Source organism: Tinamus guttatus, unplaced genomic scaffold (assembly GCF_059628265.1).
Source record: "Tinamus guttatus ecotype Peru unplaced genomic scaffold, ASM5962826v1 Tinamus_guttatus_pri_ptg000356l, whole genome shotgun sequence".
NCBI lineage: Eukaryota > Metazoa > Chordata > Aves > Tinamiformes > Tinamidae > Tinamus > Tinamus guttatus.
In genome coordinates, this window is record NW_028288890.1 from 3,309,787 (window position 1) to 3,323,170 (window position 13,384).

General features: G+C 46.6%; 2 protein-coding genes across 2 annotated transcripts in view; one reads left to right on the forward strand and one right to left on the reverse strand.

Moving 5' to 3' along the window:
* Positions 1–1,696: 1,696 nt before the first annotated feature.
* Positions 1,697–4,290, reverse strand: CYB5D2 (cytochrome b5 domain containing 2). Its single transcript, XM_088529983.1, has 4 exons — positions 4,047–4,290; positions 3,566–3,706; positions 2,862–3,048; positions 1,697–2,045 (listed from the first exon to the last, which is right to left on the reverse strand). The coding sequence occupies exons 1-4, from the start codon at positions 4,288–4,290 to the stop codon at positions 1,832–1,834; spliced, it is 786 nt and encodes a 261-aa protein (XP_088386109.1). The 3' UTR covers positions 1,697–1,831.
* Positions 4,291–4,577: 287 nt separating this feature from the next.
* Positions 4,578–13,384, forward strand: part of ZZEF1 (zinc finger ZZ-type and EF-hand domain containing 1) — a 53,896-nt gene continuing 45,089 nt past the window's right edge. The window contains 6 exon segments of the mRNA XM_088530106.1: positions 4,578–4,913; positions 8,056–8,200; positions 9,249–9,443; positions 10,130–10,301; positions 10,718–10,917; positions 11,876–12,086. Of these exon segments, the coding sequence (XP_088386232.1) occupies positions 4,578–4,913; positions 8,056–8,200; positions 9,249–9,443; positions 10,130–10,301; positions 10,718–10,917; positions 11,876–12,086 (1,259 nt within the window).

Below are 13,384 nucleotides of genomic sequence, written 5' to 3' on the forward strand. Positions count from 1 at the left end.
TGAATTACTAGGAGCAAGCAGGGGAAGAAGGTATGTGCACCAAAACAGAGGATCTTTATAGCGGCTGCTAAGCAGCCCAGGCAAAGCAGCACTGCTGTTTTTAAGGCTAAGCTGTTCGTTTAGAAGATACTGCAAGGATGGTACCTGCCTAAGGCTCAGTTTAGTGCTAGAAGGCCAGGCACTGTGTGATGGCTCTGTGCTGCCACACATCCCCTTGGACAACTTCCAGCTGTGGCAGGACCCGCTCTTTTGGTCTCTTAAGTGCTTTACAAAACTTTTCCTGTCATACAATGTGGAGGTGATGGCAAAAAATAAGCATCAAAACCAGGTTTAAAAAAGAACCGTTTATTCCAATAAGCACAGACGCATCTTAAAGCTATTGCAGGATCCTGGGCCAAGGCAGTTGTAGCCTCATCTTTCTGAACACTGCAGGGATGAAGTGCTGGTGTCTCTACCTGCTGTCAGTGCAAGGCAGTGATTGCCCTAGCTCCGGGGGGATGGTGCCAGGTCTCCTGTAATCTCACTTACTTATTAGCTAATTCCTTAGATCTGTGGATATTTTTTGAGGAGATGAGAGGCAGAAATAGCTCAACACTCATAAAGGGCTCTCGAAGGATCTCCCGGTTGTTTATAAATAGGTGGAGGTTGCTTTAGGAAGAGGAACTGAACACAGCTCAGCACACAGCTGTGGCAGGGCTGGACCCCACGTTTAGCAGCAGCCTCCAGGAAAACAGAAAAGCCAAAGTGCTGCCTGTGTTTGTAGTCCCTGGGCCCTGGCCTGGCGCTCCTTGTCCTTTTTAATCCTGCACAGAAAGGGTAGTAACTGGCCTTACTCTTGTGGGAGTTGTGGAAGTTAATGGATTTTGCCAGGTCTGATAAAATACTGCCTTTAAGGGAGCTGGGTTGCCAACCTGTGGTTAAGGTCTGATGGACCTGTATCGGAATGGGGGCAGGGGAAGATGTCGTAAACCAGCACGGAAATAGGAAAAGGAGGGAGATTGCAGCACGATGATCATGTTGTTACACAGCTTTCATTACAGTCTAATTAAAACTATCAATTCTTGACCTCTGAGTCATTCGCAAGTAGTAAATTGGAGGACCAGGAGGGTGAGGTTAGTTTAAAACAAGTCTTCACTTCTGATACCTTCTTTGCTCAACATCTACTTCAAATATCAAACAAGGAAATGCAGCTATGACCTTTGCCTTCTGTGCTCCAAGAACATGATAGCAGAGCTTTTGTGTAACTAAACCACACCAGATCCTAGATACTCCGAGCCTGCATTGCAGGAGAAATTCAGGCTTCTCTGCTGCTACCTTTAAGCTCTTCAGAGCAAAGCAGGTGATAAGGAAGGAGTGTTATCACTGCACTATAGGAAACAGAGTCTGAGTGACAGGGCAGGACTGTGCAAAAGCTGAAGTCAATGATGCTGCAGTAATTCTTGCGCTCAACAACTCATTTCCTTAAAATACAACATGTAATACTCTGCACACAAGCATCTATTTCCTGACTGCATACAACATCAATTTTTAAATCCAGTCCAGGCTACATATGGTGCAATTTATTATTTACATTTACATTTTTATTTACAAGCCATATTTTTATGGTGTAAAATACCATAGGGATTTTCACTAGGAAAGTAAATTTTCCAGTGCTCGTTTTTAGCAATTACCTGCATGACCTAGCTAAAAATATTCCCTCTTCCTCTCGGCTCCGCTGTCATGTGTTAAATCCAGTTATGAAGACCTTGGCATTGCGCTCTCCCCTTGCCTGGGCAGATGGAAGATGGCAGGGAGCTGCAGCAGGAGCAGGCGCACGTGTTCAGCGCCCCGGTCACGCTTTCAGGACGCACCACTCGGCCCGGGGATGGCAGCCTTCGTACTCCTCCAGGTGGGGGTCATCCAGGTCTCCCCTGTCCTGGTGCTCGGGCGCGTCCAGCTCTCCGGACGGGGGACCAGTAGCTCTCACGCACACGCAGCGGCTCCCTCTCGATCCAGGCGTGTAGAGTTTCCGGGGAACTCCGACCCAGTCCCTGCTTATGCCTCCACTAAGAACAGGAAAGGGAAAATCAAACAATTCAGATGACAAGTTTCCAAACTGGGAAAATTCCTGCAGTCAATACAGGCTCAGGTAGTTACATGGCAGTCTCAGAAAGCCAAAATATACTGAAAAAGAATTTACTCCCAATGGCCACCATCCCCTTGTGGTCTGATACCCTGTTGCTGGCTGCGCTTCAGCAACCTGCGGGAGCTGCCACCTTCCGTACCCGCCGTTCCTGTTCCTGGAAGAAGAGCCACAGCCCTGCAGAGCACAGCTTGCGAATGGCAAGGTGCCTGTTTCTGAGCATTAATTGCTCACAGTAATACACGCCACCTTATGTGCCACAGCACAAGGAAAAGAAGCCTCGATTAATTCTGCAGCTATTCCATAGTGTGTCTTAAGGCACCAAATCTGTTCCTGTAACCATTGCACCTTCAACACAGGAGGCGACCACAAAACATCCCGGCCCAGCACTGCTCCAGAAGCAGATCCCCTGGGATCCATGCTGCTAGAGCAATACTCAAATGAAGCCCAAGCATCTTGCAACATGGTCAAGTGTTTTCACTTGTAAAAACAAAACGGATCTCAATTTAAATCAAAATACTCCCTAAACCAAGAGATGTGCACTGCGACACAGACCAAGCAGAAAATGACTGCCCAAAGCTTAACCTAATTTTTATGCGGTTTCAAATGAAAACAGTTACGGAAATAGACAATGAGATGGGCTGTGAACTTCCCTGAAAGACCAGCTGACCCTTGGATTCAGGGTAGGCGAGAAAATCTGCATCCAAATATATATAAAGAGCAGAGAGGCAGAGTTCACCTCTGTTTGGAGCACCAGAAGCGGCTGCCCGTGGCAGAGCTCCACTCGGAGTTGCAGGGTGGAAACTGCTGCTTCCTCTGGTCACTTTCTGCCTTCAGCTTCATGCCTTCCTCAATAGCAGCCTCCACCTGCCTTAAGGCTTCTGTCGGTGCTCCGTTTTCATCATAGTATCTGCCCACCAGCTTTCCTTGGAGAGAAGGAGAAGATCAATTAAGACTGCAGTGTTTCTAGGCAAGGAAAATTACTAGTTCTGCTATTTTATTATTTAAAGGCAAAGAAACAGAAGTGCATCTTTGCCGTGTCCCAGTTTAAAACAGAACTGGGCTAATGTCCTCTTGGATTACATTTACCCTTTTGCTAAAGCAGCGCAGGACAAGCTCTGGCACGGGCACGTGCCAGTGACTCAGTATCAAAATAGCCAACGGCCCTTGCAGAGCACAGAAGCGTTTCCAGCACGTGCATCCCCTTGCCAAAGGCCGTCCTCCCCGCACCGCCGCTGCCGCTCCAGGGAGCAGAGCACTCACCCACCAGGATCCAGGGAGCAGAGCACTCACCCACCAGGATCCAGGGAGAGGAGCACTCACCCACCAGGATCCAGGGAGCGGGGCGCTCACCCACCAGGATGCAGGGAGCGGGGCACTCACCCACCAGGATCCAGGGAGCGGAGCACTCACCCACCAGGATCCAGGGAGCGGAGCACTCACCCACCAGGACGTAGTTGCTGCGGTAGAAGGACAGCCAGCGGCGCAGCGCGAGCAGCTCCGGCGGCGACAGCGCCGACACGTCGTCCACGAGCCCCGCGGGCGAGAAGTCCCCGGTCACAAAGGCCCTGGTGGCATCTCTGCCTGCAGGGCAGGCCCGGTCCCACTGAGCCTCGCTGGCACCCCCGTCTCAGGCTCCTTCGGCCCGCAGTGACCTCCCCACAGTTGGGCCCTGCCAGCCCCAAGTGATGCCCCAGGTCCCTGTCACCCCCCAAAGACCTCCCAGGGTCCTTCAGTCCCCAACGACTCCCCCCCGACACCCCCTCAGTCAGTCCCATGGGCCCCAGTGACCCCCAGCTCCTGCGAGCCCCTCATGTCCTCCCAACCAAGGCCCTGTCACCCCTAATGACCCCACCGGGGTCCTGTCACCCCCCGGGAGACCCCAGCCGGGCCCGCTCCGCCGCCAGCCCCGCGGCCGCGGTACCCGCGAGGCCGCTGTAGGCGCCGCCGGGGCCGTAGTGCCTGTGGCCGCGCTGCACGTCGAACACGCGGCCCAGCAGGGCCAGGTAGAGGCCGGGCTGCCCCGGCGCGCCGCGGTACCGCGCGAGCTCCGCGGCGCACAGCAGGCGCGGGCCAGGGGCAGCGCGCGGCCGGGCGCGGGGCTCGAACCCGCGGCCCAGCAGCCACGCGGCGCCCACGCACAGCAGCGCCGCCGCGCCCCGCCACATGCGGCCCTCGCGGCGCGGCGCGGCGCGACACTCCGCACGGCTTGACGGCAGCGCGGCGCACCTGACGGCAGCGTGGCACTGCCCCCGCCGCCCGCCGCTTTACGGCAAGCGTCGCGCGGAGCGGAACGGGCCACCTCGCCCCTTCGCGGGGCGGCGCCGGCTTTGCGGCACCGGCTCGCGCTTGGCGGCAGTGTGGCGCGCCCGCCCGCCGCCGCCGGGCTTGACAGGTGCCGCGGAGCTGCTCACTGAGGCGGGCGGCGGCAGCAGCGGGCGGCGGCGGCTCCTCCATGGGGACGGCGGCGAGTCGCAGCAGCGACGAGGAGGAGGAGGCGGCCGAGGAGGCCATGGAGGCGGCGGCGCCGCCCGCCGCGAGCGCGGCGCCGCCGCCGCCGCTGCCGCCCGCGGCCGCGCTGCTCGAGCAGGCCCCGCTGCGCGAGGCCACGGCGCGGCTGCGCGAGGCGGCGCTGCCCGAGCCGCTCGTGTCGCGGCACCACGGCGCGCTCGTGCGCTGGCTCGAGGAGCGGCTCAGCCGCGGCGACGAGGCCGTGAGCCTCGAGCAGTTCTGCGAGGTGCTCGAGAGCGTCTCCCGCCTGGCGGCCGCGTCCCGCGGCGAGAGCGAGGAGGTGAGAACCGCCCCCCGGGAGCGGCTCCGGCGGCGGGGACCCCCCCGGGCCACGGCCCCGACAACGGGGCTCCTGGAGCGCCGCGGTCACCGGGCCCGCGAGCCGCCGGCTCCGCTGTTGCCTGTGGCAGTTTTGGGCCCAGGTGCCGCCTTCGAGGGAAACGGCAGCTGCCCGTCGTGTTACTGCTGCCCTCTGCCGTAGCCGAGGTGGGGATTCCCCGCGGGTCGGGGGGTTCCCTTGGCTTCGGGGTGTCAGCGTGTGCCGAAGCGGAGGCGGCCGGAACGGCACCGGCATCGCTCATCCTGAAGCGGGAGGCTTGGAGGCCTTGCAGGAATGTAGCCCAAAGGAGCCCTCCCTGCGTGCAGGCATCTAAAGCCTTAAGGGACAAACTGAGTCCAGTTGCCCTCCCAGGAAGGGTAGAGGGAACTTAATATCCAGAACGTTTATTTTACCGCCAGCCTTTCCCACGTAGCTGGAATACCCTGCTGGGAATTTCGCGCTCGGTTAGGCCGGTGCTTCCCTCTGAGTCTCAGTTCCTGAGTCCCGCCAGCCACTTCCTTCTGTCGCGGAGCTGCGCCCCCGTCACAGGGCGACCTTATAAACTGGCTCTAAAATCACGTCTGCTCTGCGTGAAGTGAGTAATGGCAGAGTAATGCGAGCACTGGGAAGCGGAAAGGGATTAGTTTTGTTGTAAAAATAGGAATGTTTGTGGCAGTGCCCATTGAGCTCTTCACTGAAAAGTTGTCTCAGAATTTCCAGTGTGTTGCAGGCACCGATGAAGAGCGCTTGCTCACTTGTCATGGAAGTGAAGGTGTGAAATCAGTGCTTTGGCATTCCTCGCGTTAATGCAAACGTTTGTGCCTTGCCAGTCTTGGGTCTACTTGGAGGCTTGTCTGCTTTACAGATCGCTCTCTGTTAGAGGAGAGGTTCTTGCAGTTATTCGTAGAAAAAAAAAAAAAAGATGAGGAGTATAGTTTTTTTGCCGCTCTTTGAAAGACTTTTCAAGAGATATATAATGGTTTGGGCAGGTGGTCGCCTCTCTGTTGCAATGTGGAGATGTTGGAGTTGTGGGAAACCCTCCATGTCGCTGTGTCTCTCGCTGGCACTGCCCAGGTGAGGGTGGTGCTTCACGTTTCCGGGGTGTATTTTGCACTGGTGAGAAGTCAGTTTGTTGGTGGCAGCTCAATAGGCTGCAATTCTGATATTGACAAAATCCTGCTGGCCAGAGACTAAATTTGATTTACTCGGCTCTCAGCGTGGCCCTGCGAGCGTGTACGTTGAGTGCTTTATGCACAGAACCACCTCTGTTTTAACTACAATATCTCTTTGCTAGAGAAACTCTGAATCCTTTTTTATCCATTAATGCTCCAGCAGCCAGCCGGTAACGGACTCAGCTTTCACTTCAAACGTGAACACTTTTTACCCCTGCTAAGAGCAAAGGATGGAATATAGAATGTCATAAATAATATTTAAAATATTTTCTCATGCTGCCCAGTTCCCAAGCTGTCTGTGAAATGAGGTGGTCATTTTTCCATTTGCTGTATTTCCTGGACAGAAAAACTTAGCCACCATTTCCCAGAAAAGACATTTCTCTAAGATTTCTTCATGCTCAGTGCTGAGCTTGATAGGAATTGTCTGGCCTTAGTCCCTTTATTAAGGAGCAGGATGGAGCTGGATGGTTTAAAGCTGCCATTGCATTTGCTGTCCATCCCGAACATGAGCACAGCTCAGTACTGGTTTGTTTACTAAATATTTTTATTTGTTTGTACCGCTGTTGTACAGGGGAGCCCGTGGAAGTTGTGCAACTTCTGTGTCACATGGATATAGTTTAAATTGTGCTAAACCATAAAAAATCTTGTAGGAGTTGTAGGGTAGGTGAAAGTCAACCTGGTACTGAGATTGTAGGACATGTTTTTTAAAATATAATAAAATAATGCACAAAGAAGCAAATACATATGTAAAATATATATGCCCGCTAATTTCTTCTTACACAAAAGTATAAGAAACTAACTTAGAACAGCTATGAGCAGATCCAACCTTTGCCTGTGTTCTTAAGCATAGTTTGTTTTTGCTACTAAAATCTCCGAACTTGTTCATGCCTTATTTTAGTTAAGAATTCAGCTGGGCTTCAAGTATGAGGGAAAGACCTATAAAAGCAACAGTGGGTTGATACCAAGCTGTACTTTGAACTTTTTCAGCAGCCTGAGCTATCTTTGTTACAATTAATTCCTTTTATATTGTTTTGTGCAAACAAAGCTCTTGGTTTGTGCTCTGGTATCCATTTGATGCCCAGCACCAGTCATCTCTATACATAATAATCTATTTTTTAAAGGAGATGGTTTTTAGCATAGGCTCAGCCAGATGTTTTCACAAGCATTTATGAAACTGCCAAGCTGATATTCAGTGCTGTTTTGCAGAGTTGCCCTTGGAGCTTTCGTAAGCTGTAAAATATGGTATTTAAGCTCTTATCTTTTGAGGACTTTGCTCTCATTTAGGTAGTGTAATTATGTCATGGTTAATTGGCAGATTATTTTGACCTAATCATTTCAGATTATTTCTCTCTAGGATAGTGCTCTTAATGGTACATCAGGTTTGATACTCGGTTAGTAAAAGAAGAGATTGGCACGTAAACTTCCTTCTGAATAGCTGCAGGTTCCTGGCTCTGTCAGATACCTGGGAGGTAATCGCTCCTCAGAAGCCAAACTTGCTTGATTATGTATTTGTTAAATCCCTAAGAATTTGAATGCCTGCGGTATGAGGTGGCTATAAAAACAATGAGTGATGAATTAAATGTCTTTTTGAAGTAACTTGCCCTGTAATGAAATAGATTTTTGGATGTTCTTTTGTGAGCACTTTTTTGGTAGTCACAGATGTTGGGTGGATCCTGCTTATTCACTGGTATAGATGATGTGCTATCTCCATCTAAGCATAACTACAGTTGACTTTTATAGGAAGGCAGTGCAAGTGCCATAAAACTTTGCTAAGAACTGCAGATTTTCAACTAGGGTATGCTTGTGAATATGCTTATGAATTCACTACTGCAGAAAATTGATTCTTTTGGTTAAAGCTTTAATAAGATCACAATGCTTACTGTTCAGTTTTATCTAAAGTAACTTGAATTACTGTTTTCATTCCTCTTTAGGCTTTTGCACAATTTGATGCTGAAGGAGATGGCACTGTAGATGTGGAGAATATGCTGGAGGCTCTCAAGAATTCCAGTGGAGCAAATCTTCAAGGGGAGCTTAGTCATGTAATCAGGCAGCTGCAGGCTTGTTCCCTAGTTCCAGGTATGAGAACAGTGACAAAGCAAAACAAAACTTTTATTTTCTCTGGTCTCACAACACTAGGCCAAGTCATTCTCACTTCCCTAGTGTCAGACAAGTGAAGTGTCTGCAAGTATTTCCCATAGTTACAAGCCAGCTGACTTGCTTTCATAATAACCTTTTTTTTTTTTTTCCTGTCTGTGAATGAGGAGCTTCTTGCAAAATTTTGGTGACTGACTTAACTAATACAGTAGCAATCTTATATGTAATAACTGGAAGCATCCTCCATAGAGTCTGTTTCAGGTGATGAATTGTGCACTTAATATTATACTGTTGTTTAGCTTTTTGAATCCTGCTAAAATATATTTCAGTTTATAGCATATAACTTCTTAACTTCACAGTTTATGGCATAAAACTTCAAGTTCCTGGAATTTCAGTCCTGGGTTAGGTATTTGTTACTGGCATTCCTCCTAAGCATTTAAGGATAAGTGGCTAACATAGATTTGCCAGGGAGGACAAGAAGTTTAAGAACTGGCTGAAAGAAAAGTCAGAGGAGAGAACTCACAGGGTCCTCTACACATCTGGTTTCACTATGCCTCAGAGTCCAGCTGTTAATTAGCTAGTCAGCAGAAAACTTGGGTGCCTCTTTGGGAATAATTCGAAATGGCAAAGTGAGATGCCAGGATAGCCCAAGCTGAATGACGTGAGTACATCAGCTCTTTGGCCAAGGAGTGTCTATTTCATCTAGATATTAAAATATAAAACAAAAGAGTTTGAGGCTTTTCAGACAGCAAAATAAACATAAGAACTAAGATTTGTAGTGGTAGTTTTGAACCTTTTCAGACATTTCAAGTGACTGGTAACATTTGATTTCTTGCACCTTTCATGACACTGCTCTAAATGTGGTAAATGAGCTGCTTCATCTGGAATGTAGGCTCCAATATAGGCTTCCATACTTAATTTGAATTTACCTAGTAATAAAACGTAGTGAGAAAAAATGTAGTGAGTAAAAATGGTTCTTCAAGGTTCTGTCCAATGTTGCAACAAAGATAGAAATGTTGTCTGTTTCTAGGTTTCATTGACATATTTTCCGAATCAAAAGAGCGCCTTGGTCTTCATGCTTCGATGATACTGAGATTCCTGCACCGGAATCGCATTTCTAGCACTGCTATCCCGTACCCAGTGCTGGAGTACTTCAACAATATCTGTACGATGCGCTCGTCTGTGCTGAAGGATTCTTTAGATCGACTTCTCCTGAAAGAGAGAGGTATGTGAAACTGTTGTGCTTTGGGATTTTTGTTTGGCCGTTTGTTTTGCAGGGTGGATACTGGAACCATAGTTTGAAGAAGACATTACAGATAAAATAAAGGTATAAGGAAAAAAAAAAAACTCTTTAGCAGACTTGACTTTTCATGAAGTTGATCTGTCTGCTTCTGATTTTTTCTTTTGGAGTCTTTTATCAGTCATATAAACTGATTTCCTCACTGTCTGGAATCCTGAATAGAAGTCTTGGACATTTTTTGCTTTCTCCAGACCTGTTTCAGAATGATGATTACTAATTTATGATATTCTCTTTTCCATCAAATATTTTTACCAGTTACTAGAAACATACCTCCCATTTGAAGGTGACCGTTTCCTGAAATTGATAGCAATTACCTTTGACACCTTTAAGAGAGTGCTCCTGGCATTCATGGCTTGACTCTATGGTGTTTTCAGACACCTATTTTCATACTGCAGGTAGTAGATTGAGAGTAATGTGCCTCCATCTAAAATGCAACTTTTCTGTTGTCTGTTTTATATGGGAAAAACTACAAGAAATTTTGCAGAAGTTGTGTTCTATGCGAACAACCTCATCTCTGAGAGATATTTAGTTATTAGGACGATATAGGAATTCTTACAAGGAAGCAAATGGAAAAGAATGTTATGAGTCATCCCTTTTCTTTACCTTTACAGAATACCCTAGTGACTTAAATGGTAATCAAGAGTCAGACAAACTGAAATCTGTCACAAAGTGCTATACTCACATAGAAACCTCATCCAACTCTGCCGATATCGACAAGATGACAAATGGAGAAACAACATCCTTTTGGCAGTCCGATGGGAGCGCTCGCTCGCACTGGATACGGTGAGCAACACTGTAAAGCACGGCTGAGTTCCAGGCTGGTTAGTCCGTGGGTCTTGCAGCCACTGGGGTGTAACTGAAAAAAGCTGTGAATTATTGAGTGACAGATGAACTAATTTGAAAACATAAGTCATGATAATCTTTGCTTAATGTTTAAAAGCCTAACCAGCAAGAAAAGTATTCATCTGTAAGATATATGCCTCTTCCACACTGACACGTGTCCTTGTTTTGTAGCTAAGCTTTCCAACCTCTATTATAGATGCGGTGGTTGGTATTTGAAACTTGTGAATTATTAGATAATTTCCAACAAGTTTATCTATACTTGCAAAAGTAAAAACAGGATAAAGTTTTAGCTAAAACTGTAGCATTTGTCTTATCTTCTCTTTGCAAGAACTATTTTTTTCTTCTTTACTTTGCAGTTTAAAGATGAAACCAGATGTTGTTTTGAGACATCTGTCTATAGCAGTGGCAGCTAATGACCAGAGTTATATGCCACAGCAAGTTACGGTGGCGGTGGGAAGGAATGCCAGCAGTCTCCAGGAGGTCCGAGATGTTCACATTCCAAGCAATATCACTGGCTACGTAACGTTGTTGGAAAACGCTAACATTAGTCAGATGTGTGAGTCCATAAATATACCATTGGCATATTGTCTTGTTGCTCTTTCCTGAAGGTGAAATGTAGGGAATGTCACAGAATGGAGTGTTGAAATGTCAGTTGTTACAGCAGAAACTTTTGACCTAGCCCTTAGGTCAGAGAAATTTTGACTGTTGTTTAATGATTAGTCCATTAAAGAGTCTTTCTCATGGCATCTGTACCTCAGTTTAAGGGTAGAATAGCTGGAATGATTAAAGATGCAGTTTCAACCTCTCAATGTGAAGGTATTGGGCAACATTATGGTACACTCCGCAAGCAAAAGTACCTTATGTTAGATACTATTATCTAGCAAAAGATCTGTTTCTGAGACACTTTTTTTTTTTTTTCCCCTAGAAAAACTCTGAGGAGCAGTCAGATGACTTTCATGAAGCAGGTTTTATGCTAAGGGTTTCTAAGTAGTGTTATTTTTAAGCCTGGTAGATCTGTGGGTGCTATATTGGAATCAATCACAGCAAAGATGTTGCTTCCAAAGAACCTTCACAGATGTCTCTTCAGCTCAATCTGATGCTTTCCACTAAGATAACTCTCACAGCTACAGAAAGAGGCTTTGGGCATGTTATTCTTCAAACATGGTTAAGAGAACCTTTTCTCTGCAAAATGGTCAAGAACTTTTGTGAGAATCTCCCTTTTTTAGGTTTGATTAGTGCTGGTATTGGTTTGACTTCCCCTTTGAGAGTCTTTTTACTTCCTTTTTTCTTAGTTTCTAGTAGTACAGGGCCATGGTACAATGCAGTGAATCAGAGCAGGCCATTCAGAAGCTTTTTTTTTTTTTCTAACATGGCAGTTGCATGTTCAAGAAATACACATGTGGAGTTGTTCAAGAGCTTTTGCAGTAATTCTTGTTTTGAATATTTGAGTTCTATGTCTGGTCTAACAGAGCAAATGGGAGAAAAAAATCTGTTTTGTGTTTTTTTTCTGTTAGATGTACAGATAAATATCAAGCGTTGCCTTAGTGATGGGTGTGATACAAGGATCCATGGACTCAGGGCATTTGGTTATCAAAGGGTTAAGAAGGTGGGCGTCTCAGTATGCGATGCTTCAGCTATCTGGTACTGGTCTCTACTGACCTCTCTGGTAACAGCTTCCATGGAAACAAACCCAGCATTTGTTCACACTATCTTACAAAATACTCAGTAAGTACCAAACCTCCTTGTCTTTGCAACTACTTCCAGCCTTTGTCAACTAATTTACTTCGTGTAACTGGTTTTCGCTCCCTCCATTAAGGTGTTTAAACGTCATCCTAACTATCAGATTGTTTAAATTTCGGTATTTCTGCTTTATACTTTTGCACATACCAGCACAAATATGGTTCTCCTGTGCTTTGTAAGTAACTTAGTAGTTTGGTCACAACTAAATGACCACCGAAAAAAAGAACAGCTATCCTTTGTCTCGTAATATTTTCAGGAAGCCTAAAAGTAACTGTTTTTTTCTTTTAATTTTGTGGCTCATGAATATTGCTCACTTTTGAACGGAGCTCCATTTTGCTCGTTTTCAACAGTTTTTGCTTGCGTACCGCCCTGCCGTGCGTTACATGGGGACAGGGCCGGGTATACGCAGTATCTCTGCGCAGATGTTTGTCTTGTGGCAGTTGGCTCCGCTCCGTAGCGTTTCCTTGTCCAACTGCCAAACCCTCCTGCTCGATGACTTCGAGGATTGGAATCCTAACGAAATCGCAACACACCCACGCCAACTTTTATAGAGCTTAGTTAGCGTGATGCCACCCGGCCTAAGAGCACTACTGTCATTAGGTTAATGAGTACTGCAGGCTAAAGTCCATTAGGCCTATCTGCAGTTTGTCTCATCTATGAAACCTCTTTAAAGTTTAGATAACTTTATGCTGCTTATGCCTGCCTGAGGACAGTTCAGAGCTGTGCAGCTTTGCTAAAGTGAGAGCCTTCATTTACACTGCAGTTTAGATATTTGATAGGAGGATAATAGGAATCTTGGTCTCCTATGGCCTTTAAAAAGAGGAAATCTGGACTGAAAAACTGCATTCAAGAGTTATGAATTCAGTGAAAACCAAACTTCAGAATTGGAATTACTCTGATGCAACTGCCCATCCTCAATAGCCACCCTGGACACCTGGGCATTACACAGTTGCAAATGGTTTCAGTGATAATTCAGATATTTTAATCTTTGAACAGACTTTATTTTGCTGCTGCTGCTTCTTAATATATACTTTGGCTCATCATAATCCCCTATTTATTATTTACCTAATTGCTCTTTTTACTAAAATATTTACCATGCGTGATTCACTAGTTTGAATCAGAAACTTAAAACTTCTTAACACTAAACATTTGAGTATTTCAAGGTTTTTAATAACATATTTGTTTTCCATACAATGTAATTCTATTTATTAGATTTTGCTAAATTCAAAATGAGTTAAAATTTTGCAAAATTAGAAAGATGCACTATTAAGAGAGGAAGAATA